This window comes from Acipenser ruthenus, chromosome 6 (genome assembly GCF_902713425.1).
Source record: "Acipenser ruthenus chromosome 6, fAciRut3.2 maternal haplotype, whole genome shotgun sequence".
Lineage (NCBI taxonomy): Eukaryota > Metazoa > Chordata > Actinopteri > Acipenseriformes > Acipenseridae > Acipenser > Acipenser ruthenus.
This window is the reverse complement of record NC_081194.1, coordinates 22,981,598-23,008,188: the sequence shown is the minus strand read 5'-3', so window position 1 is coordinate 23,008,188 and position 26,591 is coordinate 22,981,598. Positions and strand designations below refer to the sequence as shown.

Here is a 26,591-nt window from a genome sequence, read left to right as displayed (position 1 = left end):
TAGTTTATAATAATTAACAGGTATGTACCAATATAGGAAGCAAGTTACGTAAAATGTTAAGATTTTTTGGACTTATTGCCATAAAATAAATGTCCATATTTTTTTTGTTTAAGTACATTAACCAGCCCATGTTTTGTGTTTTTTCTTCAATCTTTGTTTGGTTCACTTATTTTATTTTTTATTTTTTTTCAGATGGACTGCAGTCTTCACTCAGAAAGTTGGTGTTGTACCAATTATGTGGAGTTTCATCCCCAAATATATCAAAGGAAATAGGTGAAATGTCACTCCTTTTTGGCTGTGGTTTTGTAACTAATAACAAATAAAATGGCAGTTTGTCATGGAATTTAGAATGTAGTGGTGTGTAGTGATTTATTCAGTGTGAAGCGGCTCATTAGTATGCAAGCCATGCCATTCGCTATACAGCTCTGGAAAAAATTAAGAGACCACTGCAAAATTATCAGTTTCTCTGGTTTTACTATTTATAGGTATGTGTTTGGATAAAATGAACATTTTTGTTTTATTCTATAAACTACTGACAACATTTCTCCCAAATTCCAAATAAAAATATTGTCATTTAGAGCATTTATTTGCAGAAAATGACAACTGGTCAAAATAACAAAAAAAGATGCAGTGTTGTCAGACCTCGAATAATGCAAAGAAAATAAGTTCATATTCATTTTTAAACAACACAATACTAATGTTTTAACTTAGGAAGAGTTCAGAAATCAATATTTGGTGGAATAGCCCTGATTTTCAAGCACAGCTTTCATGCGTCTTGGCATGCTCTCCACCAGTCTTTCACATTGATGTTGGGTGACTTTATGCCACTCCTGGTGCAAAAATTCAAGCAGCTCGGCTTTGTTTGATGGCTTGTGACCATCCACCTTCCTCTTGATCACATTCCAGAGGTTTTCAATGGGGTTCAGGTCTGGAGATTGGGCTGGCCATGACAGGGTCTTGATCTGGTGGTCCTCCATCCACACCTTGATTGACCTGGCTGTGTGGCATGGAGCATTGTCCTGCTGGAAAAACCAATCCTCAGAGTTGGGGAACATTGTCAGAGCAGAAGGAAGCAAGTTTTCTTCCAGGACAACCTTGTACTTGGCTTGATTCATGCCAAAGCTGCCCGATTCCAGCCTTGCTGAAGCACCCCCAGATCATCACCGATCCTTCACCACATTTCACAGTGGGTGCGAGACACTGTGGCTTGTAGGCCTCTCCAGGTCTCCGTATAACCATTAGATGACCAGGTGTTGGGCAAAGCTGAAAATTGGACTCATCTGGGGGTGCTTCAGCAAGGCTGGAATCGGGCAGATTTGTCTTTGTGAAGGACGCATGAATCAAGCCAAGTACAAGGTTGTAGTTAATTAACCATTTCTTTGTGGATTTTGATGTGTGCCTGGGGTCATTGTCTTGCTGGAAGATCCACTTGGGGCCAAGTTTCAGCCTCCTGGCAGAGGCAACCAGGTTTTTGGCTAAAATGTCCTGGTAGTGGGTAGAGTTTATGATGCCGTTGACCTTAACAAGGGCCCCAGGGCCAGTGGGAGCAAAACAGCCCCATAACATCAAAGATCCACCACCATATTTTACAGTAGGTATGAGGTTCTTTTCTGCACACGCATCCTTCTTTCGACGCCAAACCCACCACTGGTGTGCATGGCCAAAGAGCTCTATTTTCATCTCATCTGACCATAGCACCCGGTTCCAATCGAAGTCCCAATGCCGTTTAGCAAACTCCAGGCGCTTACGTTTGTTGGTTGCTCTCAATAAAGGCTTTTTTTTTTCTGGCAACCCTTCCAAATAGCCTATTGGCATGGAAGTGGCATCTAATTGTAGATTTAGAGACTTGGTGACCCCAAGATGCAACCATGTTCTGTAATTCTCCAACTGTGGCCCTTGGATTTCCCTTTGCCTCCCGAACCATCTGCCTCACTGTGCGTGGGGCAAGATACACTTGCGTCCTCTACCAGTCAAGTTTACCACTGTTCCAGTGGTTCTGAACTTCTTAATTATTGCCCTAATAGTGGTAAGTGGTATATTTAGTTTTTTAGCTATTGTTTGTAGCCATTGCCTGATTTATGAAGGTCAACCACCATTTGTCTCTTTTCATTTGTGAGTTCTTTGCCTTTCTCCATGGTGATGGATGACAAATGGATTTCATATGCGTGTTACCTCATTTTTATACCCCTCTGAAACAGGAAGCCATGGAAGGCCACAATACAGTTTTTATTTATTTACGTTTTAGTGTTAAAATGTGACTTTTTTACTGACTGAGATTAAATGTATGGACAGTGGCAACCTTAAGTTAAATGCAGTTTAACATGGCTTACTACTTTCTCGATCGCCAATAGAGCAAAGGCGAATTAGCTGTCCTTGCTTTACTGTTGATCGGAGGTGGTTTGGCTGTTGGGATAAGGTTTTTGGCGGTTCGGACTTTCAGCACCTATTTGTGAAAATATTTATAATGCCCACCACCCCCCTTTGCTGCTTGCATTCTTCTTCGTCCCGTTTCTTGTGTTTTTTGTTTGCTGTATTCAAGCAAAATCAAAACTGACCTGGAATTTACTTGTGTTGACCCGTGAAAGTGAATGAGAGTAAGTTCTGGGTCAGGCAGTTTGATTTTGTGTGAACTGCCTCGTAGTGCTGTGTTTGTGTACATTTCCTGGTCTGAGGTCACACACAAACCATCCGGGTCTGTGGCAGGATGGCTTGCAGTGGTGAGGTGTGGTGACGTCACGGACCAGGAAATACCAGAAACAAAATAATGGGCGGGTGAAGCTGAACGCTACTGCGGTCAGCGTATTTATTAATAAACAAAACAAACGATTCGAACAAAACAACAACACAGAAACCAAAAGGCACGTTGGCCAAACAAATAAACAGAAACAAGTATATCTAAATATAGCAATTGTTTGTTTTATTCTCCTCGCTCTCTCTCTCCGCTCCCCGTACTCTCCTCTCTACACTCTCCTCGCAGCACGGACAGCTGCAGGTTCTTATACTCTGGCCGAGGGGTTAACTAGCTGTTAATTATCTTATTACCCCTCGGCCACAGTCTGCACATGTTTACTAAGGATGCGTGACTGTCAGCTAGTTAAATAATCAGTAGCTGATCAGCCACGCATCCTCATGGGGTTTTAAATTATAAATAACAAATAACAAAAGACGTGGCGCTTTTATCCACCCCGCAAACAAAAATACAAATAATAATAAAAAAATATATAGGGGCGGGACACTCCGCCACAGGGTCACATATTCTGAAAAATCATTAACTCAGAAAGCATGACTTTGGGCCCTAGGCAGGTGCCTAGTTTGCCTATGCGTTAATCTGGCCCTGTTTGTGTGTAGAAGCCTTGTGGCAAATTTCACGCGATTTGATTGCCTCTTGTAATGCTGAAATTTGCATATCACAATTAAAGATAATTCTGTAGCTACTGTTTTTTCTCATCTTTACTCAAAAGCTACTTGTATTTCTATATTGTGATGGGGTACACCCCGCCCCTGTGCATATTCTGTGTTATTTTTTTATTATTGTTATTATTTAAATGTGTTTTGTGTTAAAAACAAGGTATTATTTATTGTTGTATTGTTTGGCAGGGAAGCAGTTAAAAACCTTCCCTGCCAGAAATACTTGTGTAGAATGTGGCTGTCTTCGCACTGGCTAATTGATTGCCAGTTTGAGAACAGCCACATCAATATAAAAACCGCAGCTTTGGTTGAATGGGTTAGAGGCGCAACGAGAGACGTGAGTGAAATTAAATAATATAAATAACAATTGCTACCCATGCTGGTTTTACACCAGCACAATACTTGTTTGGTTTTATCTCTGTTGGTTTATTTTGGCAAACCGTGCAGTTTTGTTTTATGTACAGTATTTTGTTTTGTTCAAACCTTTTATTTGTTATTATTATTAAACACAGGCACCAGCATTTCATCCCCGTAGTGCTGTGTTTGTGTCCATTTCCTGGTCTGACGTCACCCACAAAATCCGGGTCACGTTATATATATATATATATATATATATATATATATATATATATATATATATATATATATATATATATATATACAATTGTTACAAGATATCACATTATTTTATTTTTACATACAATTACATTATTTTTTACACATTATTTTTACATACAATTACCCATTTATACAGTTGGGTGGGATTAAACCCACGACCCTCCGGTCAAGAGTCCTAACCACTACTCCACACTGCTGCCATACCTGTATATTGACGCATTTCTGTTAAAAAGTTGTTTTTCTTTCTTTCTTTATTTTATGCATTCGGCTGGTATATGTGCGTTTTAAAATATAAACAATATAAAATTAGTCTTAGTTATTTATGGAGTTTCGGATGTGTAGTATCGTACATACATATACCTCTACCTTGTGCCAACAGACAGCTTTAAGATGGATATTGGCTCGTAACACCTGCTTTCCATCAGTGCTATCTAGCACACGATTTATGGTGTGCTTCATGGTTAGCACAGTTTAGTAAATATCGTCTGAATATCACTAGCCTCATTAGTGCTCTCATGCCACTTCATTTGAATATATCACCGTGCATTTTGCATAATCAGCAGATGCTAATGTACCCATCGTGTTATTTTTAAGGCGTGCCTGCTAACTCACGTCTTATGCTTTAAGTCGCGCTTTATCGTAGTTGATAAATACGGGATTATCTAGCACGCGCCTTATCCTTGGATAACACTTGTATTATCGCATAAGAACCTTTAGTAAATGAGGCCCTTAAACCAATACCAATACATTTACTCCCATTTTGTTTGCTTCCATCTCACTTAATATCGACTTCCTGGAGTTCACTCAAATACATTGAAAATAAATGTAAAATATCATTGTATAACTTGTTACAAGCATCTCTATTGTGGAAAGATTGGATCAAAGCAGGAATACGGATGATATCAGACCTGTATAAAAATAGTAAATTAATTGCGCCATGTGAATTCCAGAAAACGACACAGGTATTTTCTCCTAATTATTTTAGAATAATACAAATTCTTCAAGCGCTTAAAGATGCAAACAAAAAATATAAACTGAATTCCGTTCCCTCCAGTTTGGAAGATTTTATTAATGAGAATTATAACAAAAAAATTATTTATAGAGTAAAAGGTCACAACATCTACAATGCAGAACTAGAGCTAGAATTAAACTCTGAGTCTTGGTAAATGATTTGGAAACATTGTTAAAATTTGTGTAGAGAAGGCAAAACACAGGCTTTACAATTTAACATCCTCCACAGAATCTATTGGACACCACTCTTTAACGCCAATCTAAAAGATAACAGTGAGTGTTGGAGATTCTCTGCTAAAGATGCAGGTTATGAACACATGTTTGTAAACTGTCCTCTTTTAGCCAGGTTCTTCCTCAGCAGGGGTCTCGCCTACCTGCATGTCAGAGGAGAAGGAGGCCCCCTTCCCAGAGGCCGCTATGGAGAGCTTGTCCTCTTGCGCCAGCTGAGACGCCTCTTCCCATCCACCCTGAACTCCCCTGGGGGAGGGTGGTATGGCAATTGGGGCTGCAACGGGGCCTGGGCCGCAGGCACCTGTTTAGCCAGGAGCTCTAGGACCTGGGCCATTTGGGCCTTGAGGTCCATAATGTCCCTTGCCTGCTTGGAACGCTTCACCCTTCTCACTTGTGGCGATGGGGAGTGACTGCGGGCGGCCTGCGCATCGGGGATGCCTAGCAGGGGGTCCTGGGACAGGTCATGGAGGAGGGGCTCTGGGGCTCCAAGAGCCACAGACGGTCCGGCCATAGAGGACGCGGAGCTCACCCTCATGGCCCTCTCCAAGCAAGCTTCTTTCACCCGGGGCTGGAAAGCCTCACAGATGCTACAAGCCACGTCCCTCTCGAGGGCCAAGGTGGCATATTGAACGTCCAAACACCGCACACAGAGGGTATGCTTGTCCTCTTGCGGGATATTGGCGTTGCAGGCTGTGCAGGGGTGGAACCCTGACTTGCCTGACATGGGCCTGGTGTTTTGCATGGGCTGTGCACTAAACACCACTTGCACTGCACTCAAGCACTGGCTAAGTGCGAACGCCATGCACTTACCCACTAGCGCTGTAGCAGAGGGTAACTAACACTGTGCAACGCGCACTGAATACTGTGGACACCTTGTACACCGCGTACCGTGCAGCACCGTATGCTCGTGCAGTAGCGTAGCACAAGCACTGTGCACCACGTGCACTGTGCGTGCTGAGCCCCGTGTGCACCGAGTACCGTGCAGCACCGTGAGCTGTTGCGCTAGGTCTGAGGCAGTGGCCAAGCACCGTGTGCACCACATGCACAATGCGTCCCGAGCGCCGTGCGCACCGAGTACCGTGCACTATGTGCACCATGTACCGTGCAGCACTGTGCGTTCCCGCACTAGCGTTGTAGCAGTGGGTACCAAGCACCGCGTACCGTGCAGCACTGTGACTGTGCACTGACCCTGAGGCGCTGGGCACCGTGTGCCGTATGCACTGAGCACTTATACACCGAGATACCTAAGTATCAAGGGCTATGCGTGCGCCGCGGTACTGAAGCACCAGGGGGGCCACTACGCAAATGTGCCTACCCTAACCGCGTGGTCACACACACCTGATCAGAGCGTAGCCGAAGCCGCGGTGGGCGAGTTGAAGCTCGCCCGGTAGAAAGACAGTATAGGGGAGAGCACACTGTTTGTTTACAAGGCCCGACTCACCGAGGTGGGCTGGCCTACACAGCCAGCAGGGTCTACTCGACAGCGGGGATGCGGCAAGGCCTAGTCCCGTGGAGGAACTGTGTACTTTCAGAAAGAATAGACAACCACTCACGGATGACTGCACAGGCAGTCGCTCACACACGACAGACAGATACAAAGAGCGGCCTACCACGCAAGCGAGGAGGCCGCTGAAAGACAGAAAGGCAAAAAGGCTTGGTCTTTTTCAAAGTCGTTGATTTCAGGAAAGCGGTGAGCCAGCTTTCAGCATGAATGCAAGGGAAATACAATCGACTCGATTCATCTCGAGAAGCTCTTTTCTATCAGTACGCTCAGCTCAACACAGAAGTCTTACCGTACCATCTTGAGAAGGAAAAAGAGAAATGGCTTCCTTTGGGTGAGAGTTTTTTCCCCTCGGTGGGCGGGACCGAGTGCATCATCCTGGGAAGGGGCCTATCGGCAGCTCTGGTATAGAGTGGTCCCGGTCATTAAAAATGGCGGAGGTTGAAAATGTAGTCACAGCAGTTATGAGTATTATTGATGAACCAACAGGTTTGTTATGTATATACCGCTGACTAATGTCATAGATATATCTGTCAGAAGTTCTTTACCAATAAGTCATGCAAAATATATCTCTAGACCAGTATTTCCCAACCCTGTTCCTGGCGGCACACCGTGTCTGCTGGTTTTTGTTCAAACGCAGCGCTCAGTTGCTTAATTGAACCCTTCATTGAACTAATAAAGTGATTAACTGGGTATTTTCCCATCATTTTCAAGCTCTTTGTTTGTTGATACGGTTCAATTAAGCAACTGAGCGCTGCGTTGGAATGGGAACAGGGTTGGGAAACACTGGTCTAGACTCTAGGCAAACGTGTTAGACTGCATTGCTATGTATATGGACTATAGGTAGTTTGTTCCAAGCGCGTTAATTATATTTCACGCTAGTAATGTGAAACCATTTTATTTTTAAATTTGTGATCAACATCTGCTTCGAGCAATTGTTTTGAGTCTAATGTGTGTGTGTGTGTATGTGTATGTATATATATCAGCCCCATTATTATACATGACTTTATAATCTACACAAACCATCTTACATTAAAATATTAAACACATTTACACAATCCTCTCCACTCAGCCTTTTGTGACTATGAAATGTAACTGTTATAGTATTATATGTGCAGTAAACTGCAAATGAAATGTGCTTATTTTTTGGGGTCTATCAAACAAGTTTTCACTGGAACTTAAACCCACGTTTAATATATATTTTCTGCACTTCGGGGTGTACGAGCATGGTAAATATTTGTTGTCCATCTTTTTCAAAAAAGGTTACAGAAACAAGGTGTAAAACTTGCGTCGCCATCTTGACAGGAAACCTCTATCCCACAATACCTCTGGCTAAAGTTTAAAGTTTATTTACTTATAAAAAGTTTAAGATTGATAAGAAGAGAGGAGTAAAATAAGTTACAAAGGAACAGTTCAATAATTAAAAGCAACAAAAATACAGTGAAAGAAAAACATACAATAAAATTAATAAAAAGAGAGGCGTAAAATGACAATATTAATAGATTGATACATAAAATTAGGATTCAAAAGCTAATCTAAAAAAATGAGTTTTTAACCTTGACTTAAAAACATGAAGTGACTCAAGCTACCCTGACGTCGAATGGCAATCTATTCCACAATATTGGTGTGTAAGAGCTAAAAGCTTTTTCACCCTTTCTCTTTGTCTTAGTCTTTAGAATAGCTAGAAGACCAGATTTGGCTGACCTTAGAGCATGGATAGGTGCTTATGATGTTGTTCCACGTGGTTACAACCATGAACCGTGCTACAAACCTGGTTCAATGGACCAATGACCACTAGGTCCAGTGACCTGATTGCGAAAACACACAACCAGACGACCTGACGACCTGGTCATAACGCGAAAACGCACCCCAAGTATGCACCCATTGTGACAACAGAGCGTCAGTTAAGTGAGATATATTTTCAAAGTTTCATATTATGATACCACTTCTTTCTCTGGGAACAAATCTAGTTTTGTTTTTTTCTCTGCTAGTGTTTGTTAGAAGTCGTATTTATATTATTTTAGCCCTTCCCCAGCAGTATTTGTTCACTCTCTTTTCGCCTGTACGGTATATAATTTTGTTGGTCATTTATTTAAGTTTAGCAAATTAAGTCGATAGGATGTGCTTGATCTTTTTTCTGCCTTTCTCCTGTCTTGACAACTTTGTTTGGAAAATATTGTATGCAAAGTATGAAATCTAAATGCTATATACAGTGCCTTGCGAAAGTATTCGGCCCCCTTGAACTTTGCGACCTTTTGCCACATTTCAGGCTTCAAACATAAAGATATGAAACTGTAATTTTTTGTGAAGAATCAACAACAAGTGGGACACAATCATGAAGTGGAACGAAATTTATTGGATATTTCAAACTTTTTTAACAAATAAAAAACTGAAAAATTGGGCGTGCAAAATTATTCAGCCCCCTTAAGTTAATACTTTGTAGCGCCACCTTTTGCTGCGATTACAGCTGTAAGTCGCTTGGGGTATGTCTCTATCAGTTTTGCACATCGAGAGACTGAAATTTTTGCCCATTCCTCCTTGCAAAACAGCTCGAGCTCAGTGAGGTTGGATGGAGAGCATTTGTGAACAGCAGTTTTCAGTTCTTTCCACAGATTCTCGATTGGATTCAGGTCTGGACTTTGACTTGGCCATTCTAACACCTGGATATGTTTATTTGTGAACCATTCCATTGTAGATTTTGCTTTATGTTTTGGATCATTGTCTTGTTGGAAGACAAATCTCCGTCCCAGTCTCAGGTCTTTTGCAGACTCCATCAGGTTTTCTTCCAGAATGGTCCTGTATTTGGCTCCATCCATCTTCCCATCAATTTTAACCATCTTCCCTGTCCCTGCTGAAGAAAAGCAGGCCCAAACCATGATGCTGCCACCACCATGTTTGACAGTGGGGATGGTGTGTTCAGGGTGATGAGCTGTGTTGCTTTTACGCCAAACATAACGTTTTGCATTGTTGCCAAAAAGTTTGATTGTATAAGACTAAAACCCATACTGACAGGGATTTCAGACACTTCAAATAATATTTGGTTCCTAGGTTTCAAGGTAAGATCCTGGTACCCTCTTCCTTAGGAACTGTTTTTTTGCTCTTCAGTACTGAAACCATTACATTGTCACTGTAGTGCCACTGCATAGCCATTTAGTAAGGGTAGCTAGAGCAGTGAATCAGGTCACATGTACCACTTTGCAAAGTTTTCTCTGAGACAGATGGTAAATATTATTTATTGCACCATGGTTAAGGGCAGAACAGAGAGACGATCAGTCATCTTCATTGTTGTTAGAGCTCAAAGCTAAGCTTCTGCATCAGATGACTCACAGGAAAACTGTGATGAAAACAAGAGAGGGAGAAAGATTGTTCTGTTCTGTTTATGAGCATGAAAGTTGCGTTAGTCATAAAGGTCTCTTATTCTGACTTGGAGGGCTGTACTGCTACAAGGACACTGACAACACTGTCTCTTCAGCTGCTTTCTAGATCTTGATAATCAATAACCGTTGTTTTTATATATAACTACATTGAAGCCTCACAAATGAATGCAATGCCTTATTCAGAGTCAAATAGTTATCTATGGCTGTAACATGAATGGAAAAAAGGGAAATACTGTATTGTATAAAATCTCATCATCTTTGACTGCTTTTAGTGAAACCAGAAGCTGGTGGGCAGCAGTAGGTTTACTCATGTGAATTCTTGTGAAGCACTTCAGTGAAACTTTGTAAAAGCTTTCATGTAGGTGCTGTACCAATCGCAGTAAACTAGCCAAACCCAAAGAATAAACTTTGTTAAACACTTGAATTAAAACCACAAACAACTTAATGGGTATATATACTTGTGTTGGATCTTTCAGGCTGAGAATGTTTCTTGAACTAGTTTGAAATGCTTGTGTGCATTTTGGAAAGAAGTCTGCTCTGTGTTGCTATTGGCTAACTTGTAGCCTCAAAATGGGAGGGATTATTTGTGTATTCCCTACCAGAAATCACCCTCTGCCTGTCAAATTTTACTGCATTTGTATTGACCGTGCAAGCTTGCGGCTAGCCTCTACCACTCATAATTAGACTTAATAGTGCCGTGTCTGTTGCCAGGCAGGTTATGAGACGTGTGACTACTCCATTCAGATTTGATTTCCATACAGTATGTAGTATATTTTCTATAACGTTGTAGATTGTTTTAATTGATACACCATTTTCCTCGCCTTCAATTGAGGAAATAAGAATAAAAAATAACAATAAAGGCCGTCCAAAGCCTACACTGGACCTTCTTCAATAGGGAGGACCAAAACAAAATTACCTTTTTAATTGCTCATGGTACAAAAAAATGAACAGGTTGACTGCTGAGTATTCGCAGTTTGGTTTTTCAAAACGGCTCATCCCCTCGATTTCTGTGGGCTACATTGATTTAAAAAATCTTCTATGGGGCTGTAGAAATGTTTTTTCTACAAATGATATCTCAGGATTCATCAGTCAAGTAATTCCACAATGTTTTTGTTATATTCAGTTGCTTGCCTTATGTGCTGCATATACTATATTATAAAAACAGTTTTGCTGTTTAGCCTCTCCTTCAGTCAGGAGCTGCTACTGATTCACACATGGTTGGGCTTATCTTGCAAATGGGGGGTGTTGAAATTGTGTACAATCACATAACAAGAGATGAGAATACAATGATACAATACAAGTGACCACAGAAGCCTTATTGAATTATAGTAAATTAATGGTGAGTGATGAACACCACTGAGTAATATGAACACACACCTCTGTTGTTGCTTACCAGTATTATAAATAAACATGTGGTATGCCCCCTACTGGAGTTTTTGTGTGTGTTTTTCACAGCAACTTTGTTCTTGCCCAGTACCACAATTCAGCACTATATAGATTAGGTGAACACAGAATGTTTGCAAATACCCCAAGCCAAGCAACTTCATTCCTACCCTGTATTCTCTGGCAGCTCAGACAGCAGTATTTACACAAGTTGATGTATTTTTATGTGTTTATATACTGTACATATGTACTGTTTGTGCAATAAGTGCCCACCTGCACTTCACCGTTTAAAGAATCCCATTCCAGTCATGGTGTGTCAGATTGGTACCAGGGTGAAAATCCGGTGCAAAAAAAAAAAAATACTCCCGTATCCTGACGTCATGACTTAAACTGCTCATTATACGCTATATGGCAGGGCTTTCTCATTTTCACACACTTCCTGTTGAGTTAATAGGAGAACCACCAGCATCGGTGCTGAAAGCCAAGAGAAAAAAGGCTGAACTTAGGTAAGCATGGAAGACTTTGATTTTTTTAATACTCGTTTGTAAAACATTGTTGATTTGAGAATGCATAACTGAAACACCGCAACTTTTATATGAAAAAACAGAATTAAACATATCCTGGTCTTTGTACTAGTCGATCTCGTGGTTATGTCGCGTGTACAGACTATGCTGTTGAATGACTTTCATGTTAAATGCATATATACAGAGCTAATACATTTCTTAAAATGGTGAATATATATATATATATATATATATATATATATATATATATATATATATATATATAAACACACACACACACATTATTTACTACTACCGGCATGTTCCTCCTGCGCTTTGGGTGTTGCCGGATCGAGGTTACTTCCGCATCAGGACAGTTCACTAGACAATGCGAATGCAAATGCTTTATTTTTAATTATAATAAATCAAATAAGTCTCGTGCACTGTTTTGAGTAGGTTGTATTATTTGTGCAATATTGAAGTCCCCATATTCTTCAAAAATAAGAAAGTAATATTCTCTTTCCAATAACCTATTTAAACCGACAGGTTCGTACTGGAATGAAGTCTGAATGAGGGGGTGGGGGATGTAGGATTTTTCAAATATATAGGCGATACGAGACAGTCTGTAAGAGGCAAACATATGCATTGCATTGTTGTTATTACTACATTTTAAAGCAAGTGGAGAGCTAGAGTGTCATAAAGAACTCGATAGCCTACAATAGAAAACAAGTTTACTGGATCTATTACGATTAGACGGTCTCTTCGTTTATGCTAAAGACAGTGTTAACCGATTCCGCCCGTTGCAGGCAAAATTAGGTTAGCTATTGCTCACATTCACAAACTTCCTAAATTCTTCCCATATCTGAAGCCCCATCAATACAGTTTTATCATTACCATACAGTTAATACCATCAAATATTTATATCAAAGACTAAATTCCCCATGTGTTTGTTGGTTTTCTTTTTATTCATAGATCTTACTACTGCTATACTGTTTAGAAACCCACAGCACTGTGGTTAACACAAAATAGAACATTTCAATATCAACACGCATAAGTAAACAACTACAAATGTACCTAATTTGGTGTTTGGTACAGATCTATTCTACAGTACAAGGTGCCACTCAAACTGTACCTTATTCTATGTCAAAAAACAAATGGAAAGTTTGTTTTTAGGTTCCTGTATTCTCATATGTAGAAGTTTCAGGCAACACTAGGGCAATGTGTATAGTGGAATTTTAAATTCTCTTTTCTTTACCAGCCTAAAACAAGTGTTATAGTGTGTGTGTATATATACACACTATAATATATATACACATCTACTGTTCAGACAGTAAATGTTGGTTTTGTGGTGATCTTATATTTTATGATACTGTGATGGCTCTACATATACAGCACTTGGTTGGTGTAATCTCTGTTGGCAAGCCTTCTTTCAGGTTGTTTTGAACTCGGGTTGTCCAAGGTCATTTAATCTGGAGAGTGAAAGTATCCCCACCCCTTCAATGTCTTTTTTCCTGTCATACACCAGCCAGCAGCTACCCTATGACAAACATGCTTTGCAGTCAGTAACATGCTCTGACCCAAAGACACGGCAAAGTGAAATGACAAAGGAAGAAAGGATCTTAATACCGCTGCTCTGTAACTCTGTAACATAACTGCATCAGGGGTGTGCAATTTTTGAAAAAAAACTTGTTGTCCAAAATGCTAGAAAAATCTACTTGCCCCCTTCCCGTTGCACAAAACACACACACAAAAGTAGAATATAACTTGTAGGATTTGGGATTTATTTAACAGTGAACACAATCAATCAATTAGTGATTAACGGGCGGATCTAGCCTTGTAGCTTGACGGGTTCACTAAATTCTTCAAGATACACAAAAGGTTCCCTGTGACCCACCTCACAAATGTATAACATGCTTTAACTTCCTTTCAGTGCAGTTTGGAATACATTTGTCAGGACCCGGTGTCATGCAGGTTGGTTACATGATTTCACCCTGCTTTTGATAAAGCAGGCTTGACCTGGGTGACAGACGCAAGTAAACAATATGCACGTCAATGCCCCGGAAGCAGCCTGTTAGACACTTCCATCCAAGCTTCTCTGGATTGAACCGTCAGCCCAAATGTTGATTAGAGCAAACGTTTCTTCATCCCTGCTGCAATCTGGTTTATGGTGTGTCTCAAGCAACAAAAATATGGCTAAACAGAATAAACAAAAATGTTCCTTGAGGAACTGAAACCTTCACGCAGGCTTGGCTGTTTGTTATTTTGTCGGCCATCATGCATTTTGTCCCGCTTAACCTGGATCAAAGTGTGTCAACCCACATCCTGAGGTGGGTCGATTGTGACCCGGGTAGCCAGAACCTGGGTCCGGACCTGGGTACAAGTGCCAGTGTGAAAGGGGCTTTAGAGTACTACTATAATAAGTAATACTTGGGAGTTATTCAAATATAAACATAGCTTCTACCTGTTTTTTTCCACTCTTTCTCTATAAGCTGAATCCAACTTCTGATGTACCGGTGTTTTAGTTTGTTGCATCACAGATACAAAATAATTGCCAACTATTACTGCTGCTTTGTGGAATTCTGATCTTTCTTGATGTTCTTTCAGTTTTGTAACTGCTGAACTCCAGATTTTTAAAGGTGTTGTGTATAACCTGTCAAGTTTCTCTGCATTTTGTACTGTGTTTCTACCAAAATGCACGCAATATTTACAGTAGGCTCCATCAAATACTGCAACATTCTTTCCCTGCACTACTCACTGAAGAATAAATACATAAATGAATTGGCACATTGCCATGAGATTTACAGTGTATTTTATTATAAAATATTAATAAAATATTGTACAGATATCACATACATGCATTTAATTTCTGTCATTATAAACATATATGTCAATCTTCATGTTTTAATAGTTTCACAAATCAAATTCTGCATGTCCAATAAATAACGCTTCTGTTCAAATCTAGTAAAAAAAATAAATAAATAAATATAGTTTTTAAATCTAAAAAAATATGTAAATAGCAAACTACATTAGTAACACTAAAATCGAAAGAAAAAAAAAATACTTGCATTTTTTGCAAAGTAAAGTTTGTCTTGAAATGCTTCTAAACAGTAAACTTGACCACAAAGTCTTATAAATTACACAACGATTTCTTCTAACCCGCTAATACCTTAGGGACCTGTGTGTGTGTTTTTTTTTTACTAGTGCTGCATTTAAATGTCAAGTTTGTGTATTAAGAAAGCAGTATCACTTCTATGCTAATTTACAAAAAAAACGTTATTACTGCTAATACCTTAAATGTAATGCCAGAAGCTCTGACAGCTATTTCTGTATTCCTTATTATTTACTGTATTTTACTGTAATTATTTACTGTATTCCTTATTTTTCTCATTTGAAATTGATCTTATTTGTACTGTGATATTTTATAACAACTAAGTTGCCCTGGATAAGGGTGTCTGCTAAGAAATCAATAATAATAATAATAATAAGCTTCGTCCACAGCTAGCCAATCAGAAGTGATAGGGGTGGAACATAAACACTTCTGCAATTCAGTTTTCAGAAACTTTCGTGGCTCTGTGTAAATATACCCAGAGTGTCTATCTAGCAACAGAACGAACATGTGAAAAATGAATAAATAAAAACTATTTGTCTGACGGACAAAGTATAACGGCAAAACTTGTTGTCCCGGGCGATGGGCGATGCGAATTGCACACCCCTGCTGCTTACAGTAAAATTACAATGAAATTAGATTGTCAGCAATAAATTATAGCGCAGTTGTATCTGACACTGATTAGCTCATTTAACTAGGTCCAGTCCCATTTTAAAGTGTTTGCTCTGACATTGTGTTTCTACACTGAACGAATATGTAGCAGTGTGGAGTTAGTGGTTAGGGCTCTGGACTCTTGACCGGAGGGTCGTGGGTTCAATCCCAGGTGGGGGACACTGCTGCTGTACCCTTGAGCAAGGTACTTTACCTCGATTGCTCCAGTAAAAACCCAACTGTATAAATGGGTAATTGTATGTAAAAATAATGTGTAAAAAATAATGTCACTGTATGTAAAAACAATGTCTTGTAACAATTGTAAGTCACCCTAGATAAGGGTGTCTGCTAATAAATAAATAATAATAATAATAATAATAATAATGCAAGTGGAAAGTATAACGCATAATAACACATTCAAGATTGTATGAATTTCAGATTAGCAGAAGAAATGAATGTGGAGCATGAAGTACAGTTATTGGTCGAAGAGATACGGCGACTTGGCAGCCCAAGTAAGTAAATTAATATATATAGCCTGTATTTACTTATCTTTTTCTAATTTCAAATAGACCAGCCAGATGGCTTTGTGGTTTAGTACAGGGGTCAACCTGATTCTCTGATGATGATGATGATGATAAATGTAAATACATTGAAACTAGATAGATTGGTAGATAGAAATACTTATCTATTGATCATATATATTGCGTTCTTTATCCACACTTTACCCTGCTGCACATCAACTCTGACACCCTTTCTGAAGTACTTCTAAATAAAAGGCTAAAGGGCTCGGTTCATAGAGCCTTCTCAAGTAGAGCCAGGTGCTGCCAGCTCTATGTTTTCACACAAAACCAAAAAGGAAAACAGTTTTTATTTATGCTTGGGTGTTGAGTGGCATCATTATAGGGAATGTACATTTCCTAGGTTATCTGCTTATTGCAGTAGTGTAAAATCATGATTAAAACCTTTTATGGTTGGATAAAGGTTTACTGAAACATTTGCCATTTATAACCCAAATACAGTAAAACCCATCTAATCACTTGGAATTGGAAAACTGTGCTGGATTTTAAAACTATTACAGTACATTCAGTAGATGTACTATCCAAGTAAACCCTGTAACATACCTGCGGGACGTGTGCATGTGTACGTAACAAACTTTATTAAACAAATAACTTCGTGCCGGACTGCACAGTCACATTTACATTAATTTTAGGTAGGCTGATTCCAGAATCGATTCTGGATTGCAGAGGGATCAATAGGGATTTGGTTGGGACCCAAACATTGACCTTTACAGTTTTACTGTATCAACGTATTGTCTGCCCGACTGTAGTCTTTGTCACACTTACATTTTTATATCCTTAGAAACCAATTCTTCAGTTGTGATGAATAGGACATTACCACAACCTATTAACATAATCTGGGAGTATATGGAGGTGCCCTATCTGTTCACATTTACAAACTGTAAAGAAACCTGGTTTGATCATTGCTAACGTACTTGACTATGTACTCCCTTTTGGTTTAGATGCAGATGGAAAGATCAGTGTGAAGTTTGGAGTTCTGTTTAGAGATGACAGATGTGCAAACCTCTTTGAAGCAATGGTAGGGACATTAAAGGCTGCCAAACGCAAGAAGATTATCTCTTTCCAGGGAGAGCTGCTTCTGCAAGGTGTCCATGACGATGTGGATGTTGTACTGCTTCAAGAATAAGGCATTCCACACGTAATGTGTTGCGTATTGACTTTACAAAAGTCAGTGTTTACATTGAGCAAAGATCATGCAATATCATGCAGTTCACAAAATATTTTATATTTCTTTAAGAACCAAAAAAAAAAGAATATATATATGTGGCAAGTTGCATTTTTGTAAAGCAGTATTTAAATGTTTTCTCCTTAATGTCACCTATTTTATACAGTGAAAATTTGTATAAGGTTGAGAGGAAAGGGCACATAAATTTATACTGTACAAATATGTATTTAAGTCATATATGTTGTCTAAGAGTAGTGTTGTAAGAAACTGTAATAAATAGATAATCATATGTTACAATGGCACTGTATGAAATTGCACATCTAGTTTATGGGTTAAACAAAGCACTGTAAGACAATAAGGCCAAACAAAACCGGCTTATATGTGCAAGCTTGGATAATGTTGCAGGCATTTTAGTATTGTACTGCTTATAGTAGGAATGTATTTTTTGTGGATCTAACCTCTTTACAATGACACTGAAATATTTTTTAATCATCATGTAAGCCGGTTTATTGAGCAATAATAAATACTGTATACATTAAAGCTTGGAAAAGAACCATTTTCGACATAATAAATAAACATTTGTGAAATTAATTGGTACTATTCTACATTATTTAAACCAGATACACAAAGAAAATATTGCACCAAGAATTTCGATATGAACACTAAGGGCCATATTCACCAAACATTTACTGCCATGTTTTGTTTTGCACCAAAATGTTAATGTTACAAAACTAGTAAAAAAAAAAAAGGTGTATGTTAGATAATGCTTTAAATTAACCAGGTACCATTAACGTTTTGGTACTGTAGGTAACAGTTGTCAATTAAGTGTACTGTATTTTCTTCTATTGCAATACAAATTATTTTCAAAAATATTTGACTCCTAAAATGATTATAGTTTGGTTGTTTTATAAGCAAGGTAATCGGATAAGCTTAGACTTTTCTATAAGATGCAATACACTGTACACAAGCATTAAGTAGCATCTATCATGGGTAACTACCAAGAACAAAAAAGTCACGTTTGCATCCCCAAAATGTATTAAAATGAAATTTAAAAAAAAAAAAAAAAAAAAAGGTTCTACAAATTTGTTCAAAAAGATTAATACGGGGCTTAACATCAGCTTGCTGCAACTGCAAAACATAACAGTCCAGGGTGGATTAGCATCTACTGGATCCCTAATAACAGCAACATATACTGAGCATCAAAAGAAACATATCACTTATATTTGAGCATCAAAAGAAACGGATCACTTATATTTGGATAAAATTCACTAGATGTGATTGAAAAATGACAAACTGTTTTAGAGCAGGTGCAGTGCGTTTTTATTGTGCTGATTAACAATTGAGATCACGAAGGTGCTGCAAAATGATCTGTCGATCTTGGGCAGGTGTTGTGACTCTTGGTCTCGCAGTTCGTGGCCTGTCATTGACAGAGTGTGTCTGGTTATACCATCTCGCCAAGTTAGAATTTGCTGGCTGTGAGCACCCAAGACGGCGAGCCACAGTATGCTGCCCTAGTCCAGCCTCCAACATGCCGATTGCACGAAGGTGCTGCTCTCTTGACAGACATGGCATATTGTTTTTTTCTGTTATTTTCTTTATTGCTTTTATTCAAGCTTGCAATTCAACAGCTGAAATCACTCCATATCCAGTGTCCCATCAACTGTCTCACTAATTAGGTGATTAAGTGCATATGCTTCATAATCACTCAAGCGTGTCATGGATGAATGGTCAAGTGATTAAAAGGAAACCAAAAACATTTTGTCAATGTCCATCATTTATATACCTTATTTTTTTTTCAAAAAAAAAAAAAGTGTTATAATAGTGATAAGTTTATTTTGAGGCTTGATATATATATATATATATATATATATATATATATATATATATATATATATAACCACATTCTACTGTCGAGAGCCTTGCACTGTGCCAGAGGAATTTGGATTCAGGTATGTATTTATTATTAATTATTATTATTAGTAGCAGTCCTATTTTGGCACCATTAAACACCTTCACCAGCTGTCATGTGACAGTTGGTGACAAAAATTCAACTTAGCACCCTCTAAACAAAAAGGGGGCGCTAACAGAGATGGTGTCTAACTAATTTTAACAAAAAAAAACGTTTTTTCAAGCTGTAAAATAAATAATTGTAGCAGTGCACCATTTCGAGCCCACTGGTCAACAAAACTCATCATGTCACCAGTGGACTCTGCGTTGGCGTACTCTAAAGAAATCCAGGAGTGGACTAGGGCCCTGAACATGTCTCCGCAATCAAAGAGACCCTCTCCGGTGATCTTACGCTTCCTGGTCTTGTAAACTGCCAGTTTACCAAGAGCCAGGAGCAGATTCGCCAGGAGGTCTCTTGCCTTGGTGGAGCCACCAACAGGGTGCCTGAAAATAAAGAGGGTCAGGGGGGAAAAAAGCAGCCAGAACTGCAGCAGGAGGTTCTTCAGGAACAGAAACAATGGCTGCAGTCTGGTGCATAAAAAATAAATGTGAGCCACCGACTCTGACTGCAGAAAGGGCATGCGGCGTCCGAGTTGGTGAAGTGACGCAGGACCTCTCCTGACACGAGCGCTTCATGCAGCACCCTCCATTCTAGGACTGTCTCCCTCTGGGGGTTGGAGGGGCTCCTGCCAAGCGGTGTCTCGGCGGGAGACGAGGATGAGGAAATGGAGGGTGTGGAGCGACGCGGAGAAGAAGGGGGTCGAGGAGAACTGCGAGATCCTGCTCAGGTTATTCTCGAGGGGAGGCCGAGGGGGGTCCCGTGCCTTTGGTGAGAGGACCCCCTTGAGATACCTGACAGAGTCTGGGTGCAATGCTGCTTTGCACCCCCGGATCGCTCGGCAGGCCGTTCTGACGGTCCCCCGAGCTGCCCTGGCAACCAGTGACTCGGGAGTCAGCCACTCCGAGCGTTCGCGATCCAGGAGACTCAGACTCTGGTCACTTTGGCCGAGATCAACAGCTTCCGCACAGCAGGGATTCCGACACCTGCACACCTAGATGTGGTTGTGCAGCAGGGGCTCCAGATGGAATTCTTCCCCCTCGGTCGGAATGGTGTCTCGGCCAACAGAAAACATGCTCCGGGTCTTGAGCAGGTCCTGGTAAAAGACCGGCAGCTCGGGGAGACGGATTCCCCAGAGATCGATCCAGAAAAGCTGCCTGTCGTAGCCCAGGTCGTGCAACTAGCGCAGAAAGGAGGGAGGCCAGCACACACCACTGCAGGGCCGGGTCTGCGTATAGGTATCTCTGCAGGGTCTGTAGGCGGAAGGTGTGCACCTGGCTCTTGATGCACACCAACCCTTGCCCTCCCTCGTCCAGAGGGAAGCACAGAACCCCAACAGAGACCCAATGCTTTCCGGCACAGAAGAAGTCCGTCAGCTTCCTCTGGACCTTGGCGACAAACTCAGAGGGCGCGCTCAGGACGGTGAGTCGATGCCAGAGCATCAACGCCACCAGCTGGTTAATGACCAGAGCCCTGCCCCTGAAAGAAAGCGGTTACAGTAGACCCAACCACGACCTCAGTCTCGCAGCAACCTTATCCTCCAACTCCACCTAGTTGGCTGCGACCAAGGTCTCCATGGGGCTCAGGTGGACTCCCAGATATTTGAAGCTGACCGCGCTCCACTGGGATTGCTGGAGCACAACAGGAAGGGAGTCCACCCGCCAGGGACCTACCAATAACCCAGAGCATTTGTTCCAGTTGATCCTGGCAGAGGACGTGGCAGAGTAGATGCTCTGGCAGCTCCGCATCCTCTCCAGATCAACCGGGTCGGAGGCCACTAGGAGCACGTCGTGATCCACCTGGTCGAACGCCTTCTCCTGATCCAGAGACAGGAAGGCGACCAACCGACCGGTCATCCTGCAGTAGTGCAGCAGCTCCTGAACCAGGAAGATGTTGTCAAATATCGTCCAGTTCGGGACCGTGTAGGACTGGTCAGGGTCTGCCAGCACAGACTTGAGACTCAAGGAGGCGGCCTTGGCCACGATTTTGTAGTCCATGCACACAAGCGAGACTGGGCGCCAGTTTTTGAGGTAGCGCAGATCCCCTTTCTTCGGCAGCATCTTAATTACTGCCCGCCTCATCAAAAGGGACATCTCTCTGGTCTCGTAGGCTTCCGCCAGGACTGCGCAAAGGCAGGCCCCAGCAAGTACCAAAACTTCTTGTTGAACTCCACGGTCAGCTCGTCGATGCCCAGCGATGGCCTCAGATTTTAAAAAGAAGACAGCCTTGCTGTACATCAGGGCTTCTCAAACTCGGTCCTGGGGACCCCCTGTGGCTGCTGGTTTTCATTGCAACCAAGCTCTCAATTACTTAACTTGAACTGATAATTTGCTTAATTAGACCTTTTTACTTGTTTTCAGCTCTTGAACAGTTGCATATTTCAAGTTAGCTATAACATTTGATAAGTAACTTGAAGTGCAACTGTTTAAAAGCTGAAAATAAGTAAAAATGTCTAATTAAGCAAGTTATTAGTTCAATTAAGGGTATAGTTAAGTAAATGAGAGCTCGGTTGGAATGAAAACCAGCAGACACAGGGGGTCCCCAGGACCGAGTTTGAGAACTCCTGCTGTACATCTTTGAGGCCACCACAATGGCCGACTGTCCGACCACCTTGGCCATGGCATTCACCATGGCCTCGATTGAGAGGGTGTCTCTAAGGAGGCACCTGACCCTGTTATATTTTTAAAGGGGGCTGCAGCCTCCTCTGCAGCCACCTGGGCCCACTTTTTCAGGGACTGTGGAGCCTGTCCACTCATTTTTATTTATTTGTTATATTTATTTATTTATTTATTGATTGTTGTTTTGATGTTTATTTATGTATTGGTGTTTGTATTTGTTTATTGTTATTTTTTATGTTTATTTATTTATTTATTTAATAAATAAACAAAACAAAACACACACCCCTGCACTGTAAAAACCACCAGAGCAGGGGTACACACAACACAAAACAAAAAGATAAACCTGCACTCCAACAGTGCAGGGGCACACAAAAAAAAACAAACACAAAGGTTTTTTTTCCCCTTAACAAAAAATTTAAAAACTAAATAACAAACAAAGGAGCACATGGCTTGTGCTCCTTACCTGCCCCTCCCCTACTCTGCACACAGCAGAGATGGGGGATTAAAACAAATCGATTTTTAACTAAAAACTAAATACAGTTTTGTGTATAAACATAATAATTCTAAAAACACGAAAATAAAACCTTGAAAGTTAAATTAGAAAATCAATAAAAGTGTTTAAAAAAGAAAGAAAAATAAAAGAAGGAAAAATCTCTCCTGCACTTGTTTAAAATCACAAGTGCAGGGAGACAAAGAAAAAAAAGAAAAAAGGTGTTTTATTTAAAAAAATAAAACAACCAAATCAAAATGTTGTTTTTTTTTTAAATCAAAAGGTACCCTACTACTTCAGAGAAAATAAATTAGAAAAATAAAAAGTTTAAAGAACTGTTTTAAATGTTTTTGTTTCACTGCTGGAGGAGCTCAAGAAATTCAATTAATTTCAATTTTATTTTTATATAGCGCCTTTTGCAACAGGTCGCCACAAAGCACTTTACAAAGGCAAAAACAATACAACAGTAAGCATTTAAAAAAAACAGAATAAAAACAAAACAGAATATATAAGATGTATTATAAAAATATGATTTTAATCTAGATCAAATAAATAAATAAAATAAATAAATAAAAAACAGTGGGAACAATATGGCGGCAAGAGGATATCAACTCATCTGGATGAAAATGCTCGGCATTGAATAATAGGTACAGACAGTATGCCAGCATCCAGTGATCGGAGCGGGCGATTGGGCACATGGGTTCCACAAGATCTTTAAGGTATGGAGGTGCAAGACCATTTGAAGCATTTTGTACAAGTTGAAGGTGAGAAATAATGTTGAGGTTAGTCTCAATGAAAAGACCATTGCAATAGTCAACCCTAGACGATATTAAAGCATGCATTAATCTGTGTGATGTGTGACCTCCCTGTAGCAGTTGTAGTAGTGGTAGTTGTAGTAGTAGGTTGGGTGAACAGAGCATGATCGGGTTCATCCCCTATGAGGGGTACAGTGTATACGATTATCCCAGTAATCATCAATCGCAAAACACACACGCACATACATATATACATATTATATATATATATTTTAGCTCAAAGATCCAGCTGCCCAATGTTTAGATATGTTGTATATATATGTTTCTTTAGCAGACACCCTTATCCGGGGCGACTTACAATTGTTACAAGATATCACATTATTTTTACATACAATTACCCATTTAAACAGTTGGGTTTTTACTGGAGCAATCTAGGTAAAGTTCCTTGCTCAAGGGTACAGCAGCAGTGTCCCCCACCGGGGACTGAACCCACGAACCTCCGGTCAAGAGTCCAGAGCCCTAACCACTACTCCACACTGCTGCCCTGTATATATACAGTCACCTCCAAAATTATTGGCACCCTTGATAAAGATGAGCAAAAAAGACTATTAAAATAAATAATACCAGTACTGAGCTATATTGTAATTTTCCAACATGTGGAATATCTTTGACTTTATTAATGATTCAATGGAATCAACCAAAATTACACATTTCTCAAATTAGGAATTTATTTCCAAAAAAATGAAGTGTCATAATTATTGGCACCCTTGTTTTCAGTACTATGTGCACCCTCCCCTTGCAAGGATAATGGCACTGAGTCTTTTTCTATAATGTTTAATGAGATTGGAGAACACATTGGGAGGGATCTTAGACCATTCCTCCATACAGAATCTTTCCAGATCCTTGATATCCTACAGTCTGCGCTTATGGACTGTCCTCTTCAATTGAAACCACAGATTTTCAATGGGGTTCAAGTCCGGAGACTGAGATGGCCATTGCAAAATGTTGATTTTGTGGTCAATTAACCATTTCTTTGTGGATTTTGATGTGTGCTTGCGGCCAAGTTTCAGCCTCCTGGCAGAGGCAACCAGGTTTTTGGCTAAAATGTCCTGGTACTGAGTTCATGATGCCGTTGACCTTAACAAAGGCCCCAGGACCAGTGGAAACAAAACAGCCCCATAACATCAAAGATCCACCACCATATTTTACAGTAGGTATGAGATTCTTTTCTGCACACGCATCCTTCTTTCGATGCCAAACCCACCGCTGGTGTGCGTGGCCAAAGAGGTCTATTTTCGTCTCATCTGACCATAGCACCCGGTTCCAATCGAAGTGCCAATGCTGTTTAGCAAACTCCAGGCGTTTACGTTTGTTGGTTGCTCTCAATAAAGGTTTTTTTTTTTCTGGCAACCCTTCCAAATAGCCTATTGGCATGGAGGTGGCGTCTTATAGATTTGGAGACTTGATGACCCCAAGATGCAACCATGTTCTGTAATTCTCCAACTGTGGCCCTTGGATTTCCCTTTGCCTCCCGAACCATCTGCCTCACTGTGCGTGGGGCAAGATACACTTGCGTCCTCTACCTGTTCCAGTGGTTTTGAACTTCTTAATTATTGCCCTAATAGTGGCAAGTGGTATATTTTGTTTTTTAGCTATTGTTTTGTACCCATTGTCTGATTTATGAAGGTCAACCACCATTTGTCTCTTTTCATTTGTGAGTTCTTTGCCTTTCCCCATGGTGATGGATGACAAATGGATTTCATATGCGTGTTACCTCATTTTTATACCCCAGTGAAACAGGAAGCCATGGAAGTTATTAATTATGACGAAAGTTTCACGCACTGGTCTGAACTGAACGACTGCTGAAGGCCACAATACAGTTCCTTAAGACTGAGATGAACTTAAAGAAGTAGAATGTTAATGCAGATTTAATTTTGTTTGATTTTATGTTTAAGAATCTTTTGGAGTGCCAATAATTCTGACACCTATCTTTTTGAGAAAACATTTTATTACTTGTTAATAAAAAAAACTTTCTCTCTGAGCAATTGTATTAGAATAAAAGAATATGGTTTTCCCATATATTTGAGCATAAAATATAGCTCATTACCTGTGTTGTTTATTTTATACAGCCTTTTTTGCTCATCTTTATCAAGGGTGCCAATAATTTTGGCGGTGACTGTATATATATATATTTATATAGTTAACATAACTTTTTGTCTGCCACATGTCTGTCGTGAAATATTTCAGTATGGAATTAATTTGCACTTCCTAAACTCCATTTTGGGTAAGCACAAGTACCCCAATAGCAAGTCAGAACATCTTATTAACTAACGGTACATGGTATCTGGCTAAAGCAGAAAGTGGGACACTCTACCTCTTGGAGTCTATGGACAGGCCTGTTTATACCTTCATAAATAACAGTGCTTTCTGGGTCATCATTGTGATGTGCAAATAAAGCAGACACTTTCCTCCATGCAAAATACCTCCGTATTACTGGCAGATTTACTACTCTTCTGTCTGCTGCATCAGTTGTATTAACTATTGTGGGATAGACCTCATGGCTTTAATAATGTAACATCATAACATTTTAAACTAAATTAAAAAACAATTTTGTGATTGGCGGAAGTGTACACGCAACAACCATCATATCATCTATGACAGCACGAGTTTAATCCAGCTGTTATCCGAGGTGTAATTGCACATACATTTATCTTTAAGAAATTTATTGAGGAATAATGATTGAACAAGAACGTTGTAAACGCACCTTTCGGTGTTATACAGCTATGGCCAAAACTTTTGCATAACCTTACTGAATGAACCCATTTTGATTCATAAAAGTCGAGTGAAACCTGCTGAATAATGTTAACATATTGAATTACATACCGCTTTGTAGTTTTCCATATACTTAAAGAAACAACTTGAAAAATCAGCCATTTTGTAGTTTCTTTGATTATGTGATGTTAAATAAAAGATCAAAATGATATTCACACACACATACATACATATATATATATATATATATATATATATATATATATATATATATATATATATATATATATGTAATTATTATTATTATTATTATTATTATGGCTCAATCCTAAAATTTTAGATGATGCTTTGATTATGTGATGTTAAATAAAAGATCAAAATGATGTTCACACACACACACATACATACATATATATATA

The 26,591-nt window shown here is 39.8% G+C and overlaps 1 protein-coding gene across 1 annotated transcript; it reads left to right on the top strand.

Moving 5' to 3' along the window:
* The first annotated feature begins 11,894 nt into the window (after positions 1–11,894).
* LOC117410880 (costars family protein ABRACL) lies at positions 11,895–18,123 on the top strand. Its single transcript, XM_034017787.3, has 3 exons — positions 11,895–12,035; positions 16,228–16,301; positions 17,309–18,123. The coding sequence occupies exons 1-3, from the start codon at positions 11,938–11,940 to the stop codon at positions 17,491–17,493; spliced, it is 357 nt and encodes a 118-aa protein (XP_033873678.2). The 5' UTR covers positions 11,895–11,937; the 3' UTR covers positions 17,494–18,123.
* The last annotated feature ends 8,468 nt before the right edge of the window (positions 18,124–26,591 follow it).

Excerpts from the sequence above, each read along its gene's own strand:
- LOC117410880 (XM_034017787.3), top strand. The coding sequence starts at position 11,938 with ATGGCAGGGCTTTCTCATTTTCACACACTTCCTGTTGAGTTAATAGGA. Across the intron at positions 12,036-16,227 it reads AGAAAAAAGGCTGAACTTAG|ATTAGCAGAAGAAATGAATG; the intron begins GTAAGCATGGAA and ends TATGAATTTCAG. Across the intron at positions 16,302-17,308 it reads ACGGCGACTTGGCAGCCCAA|ATGCAGATGGAAAGATCAGT; the intron begins GTAAGTAAATTA and ends CTTTTGGTTTAG.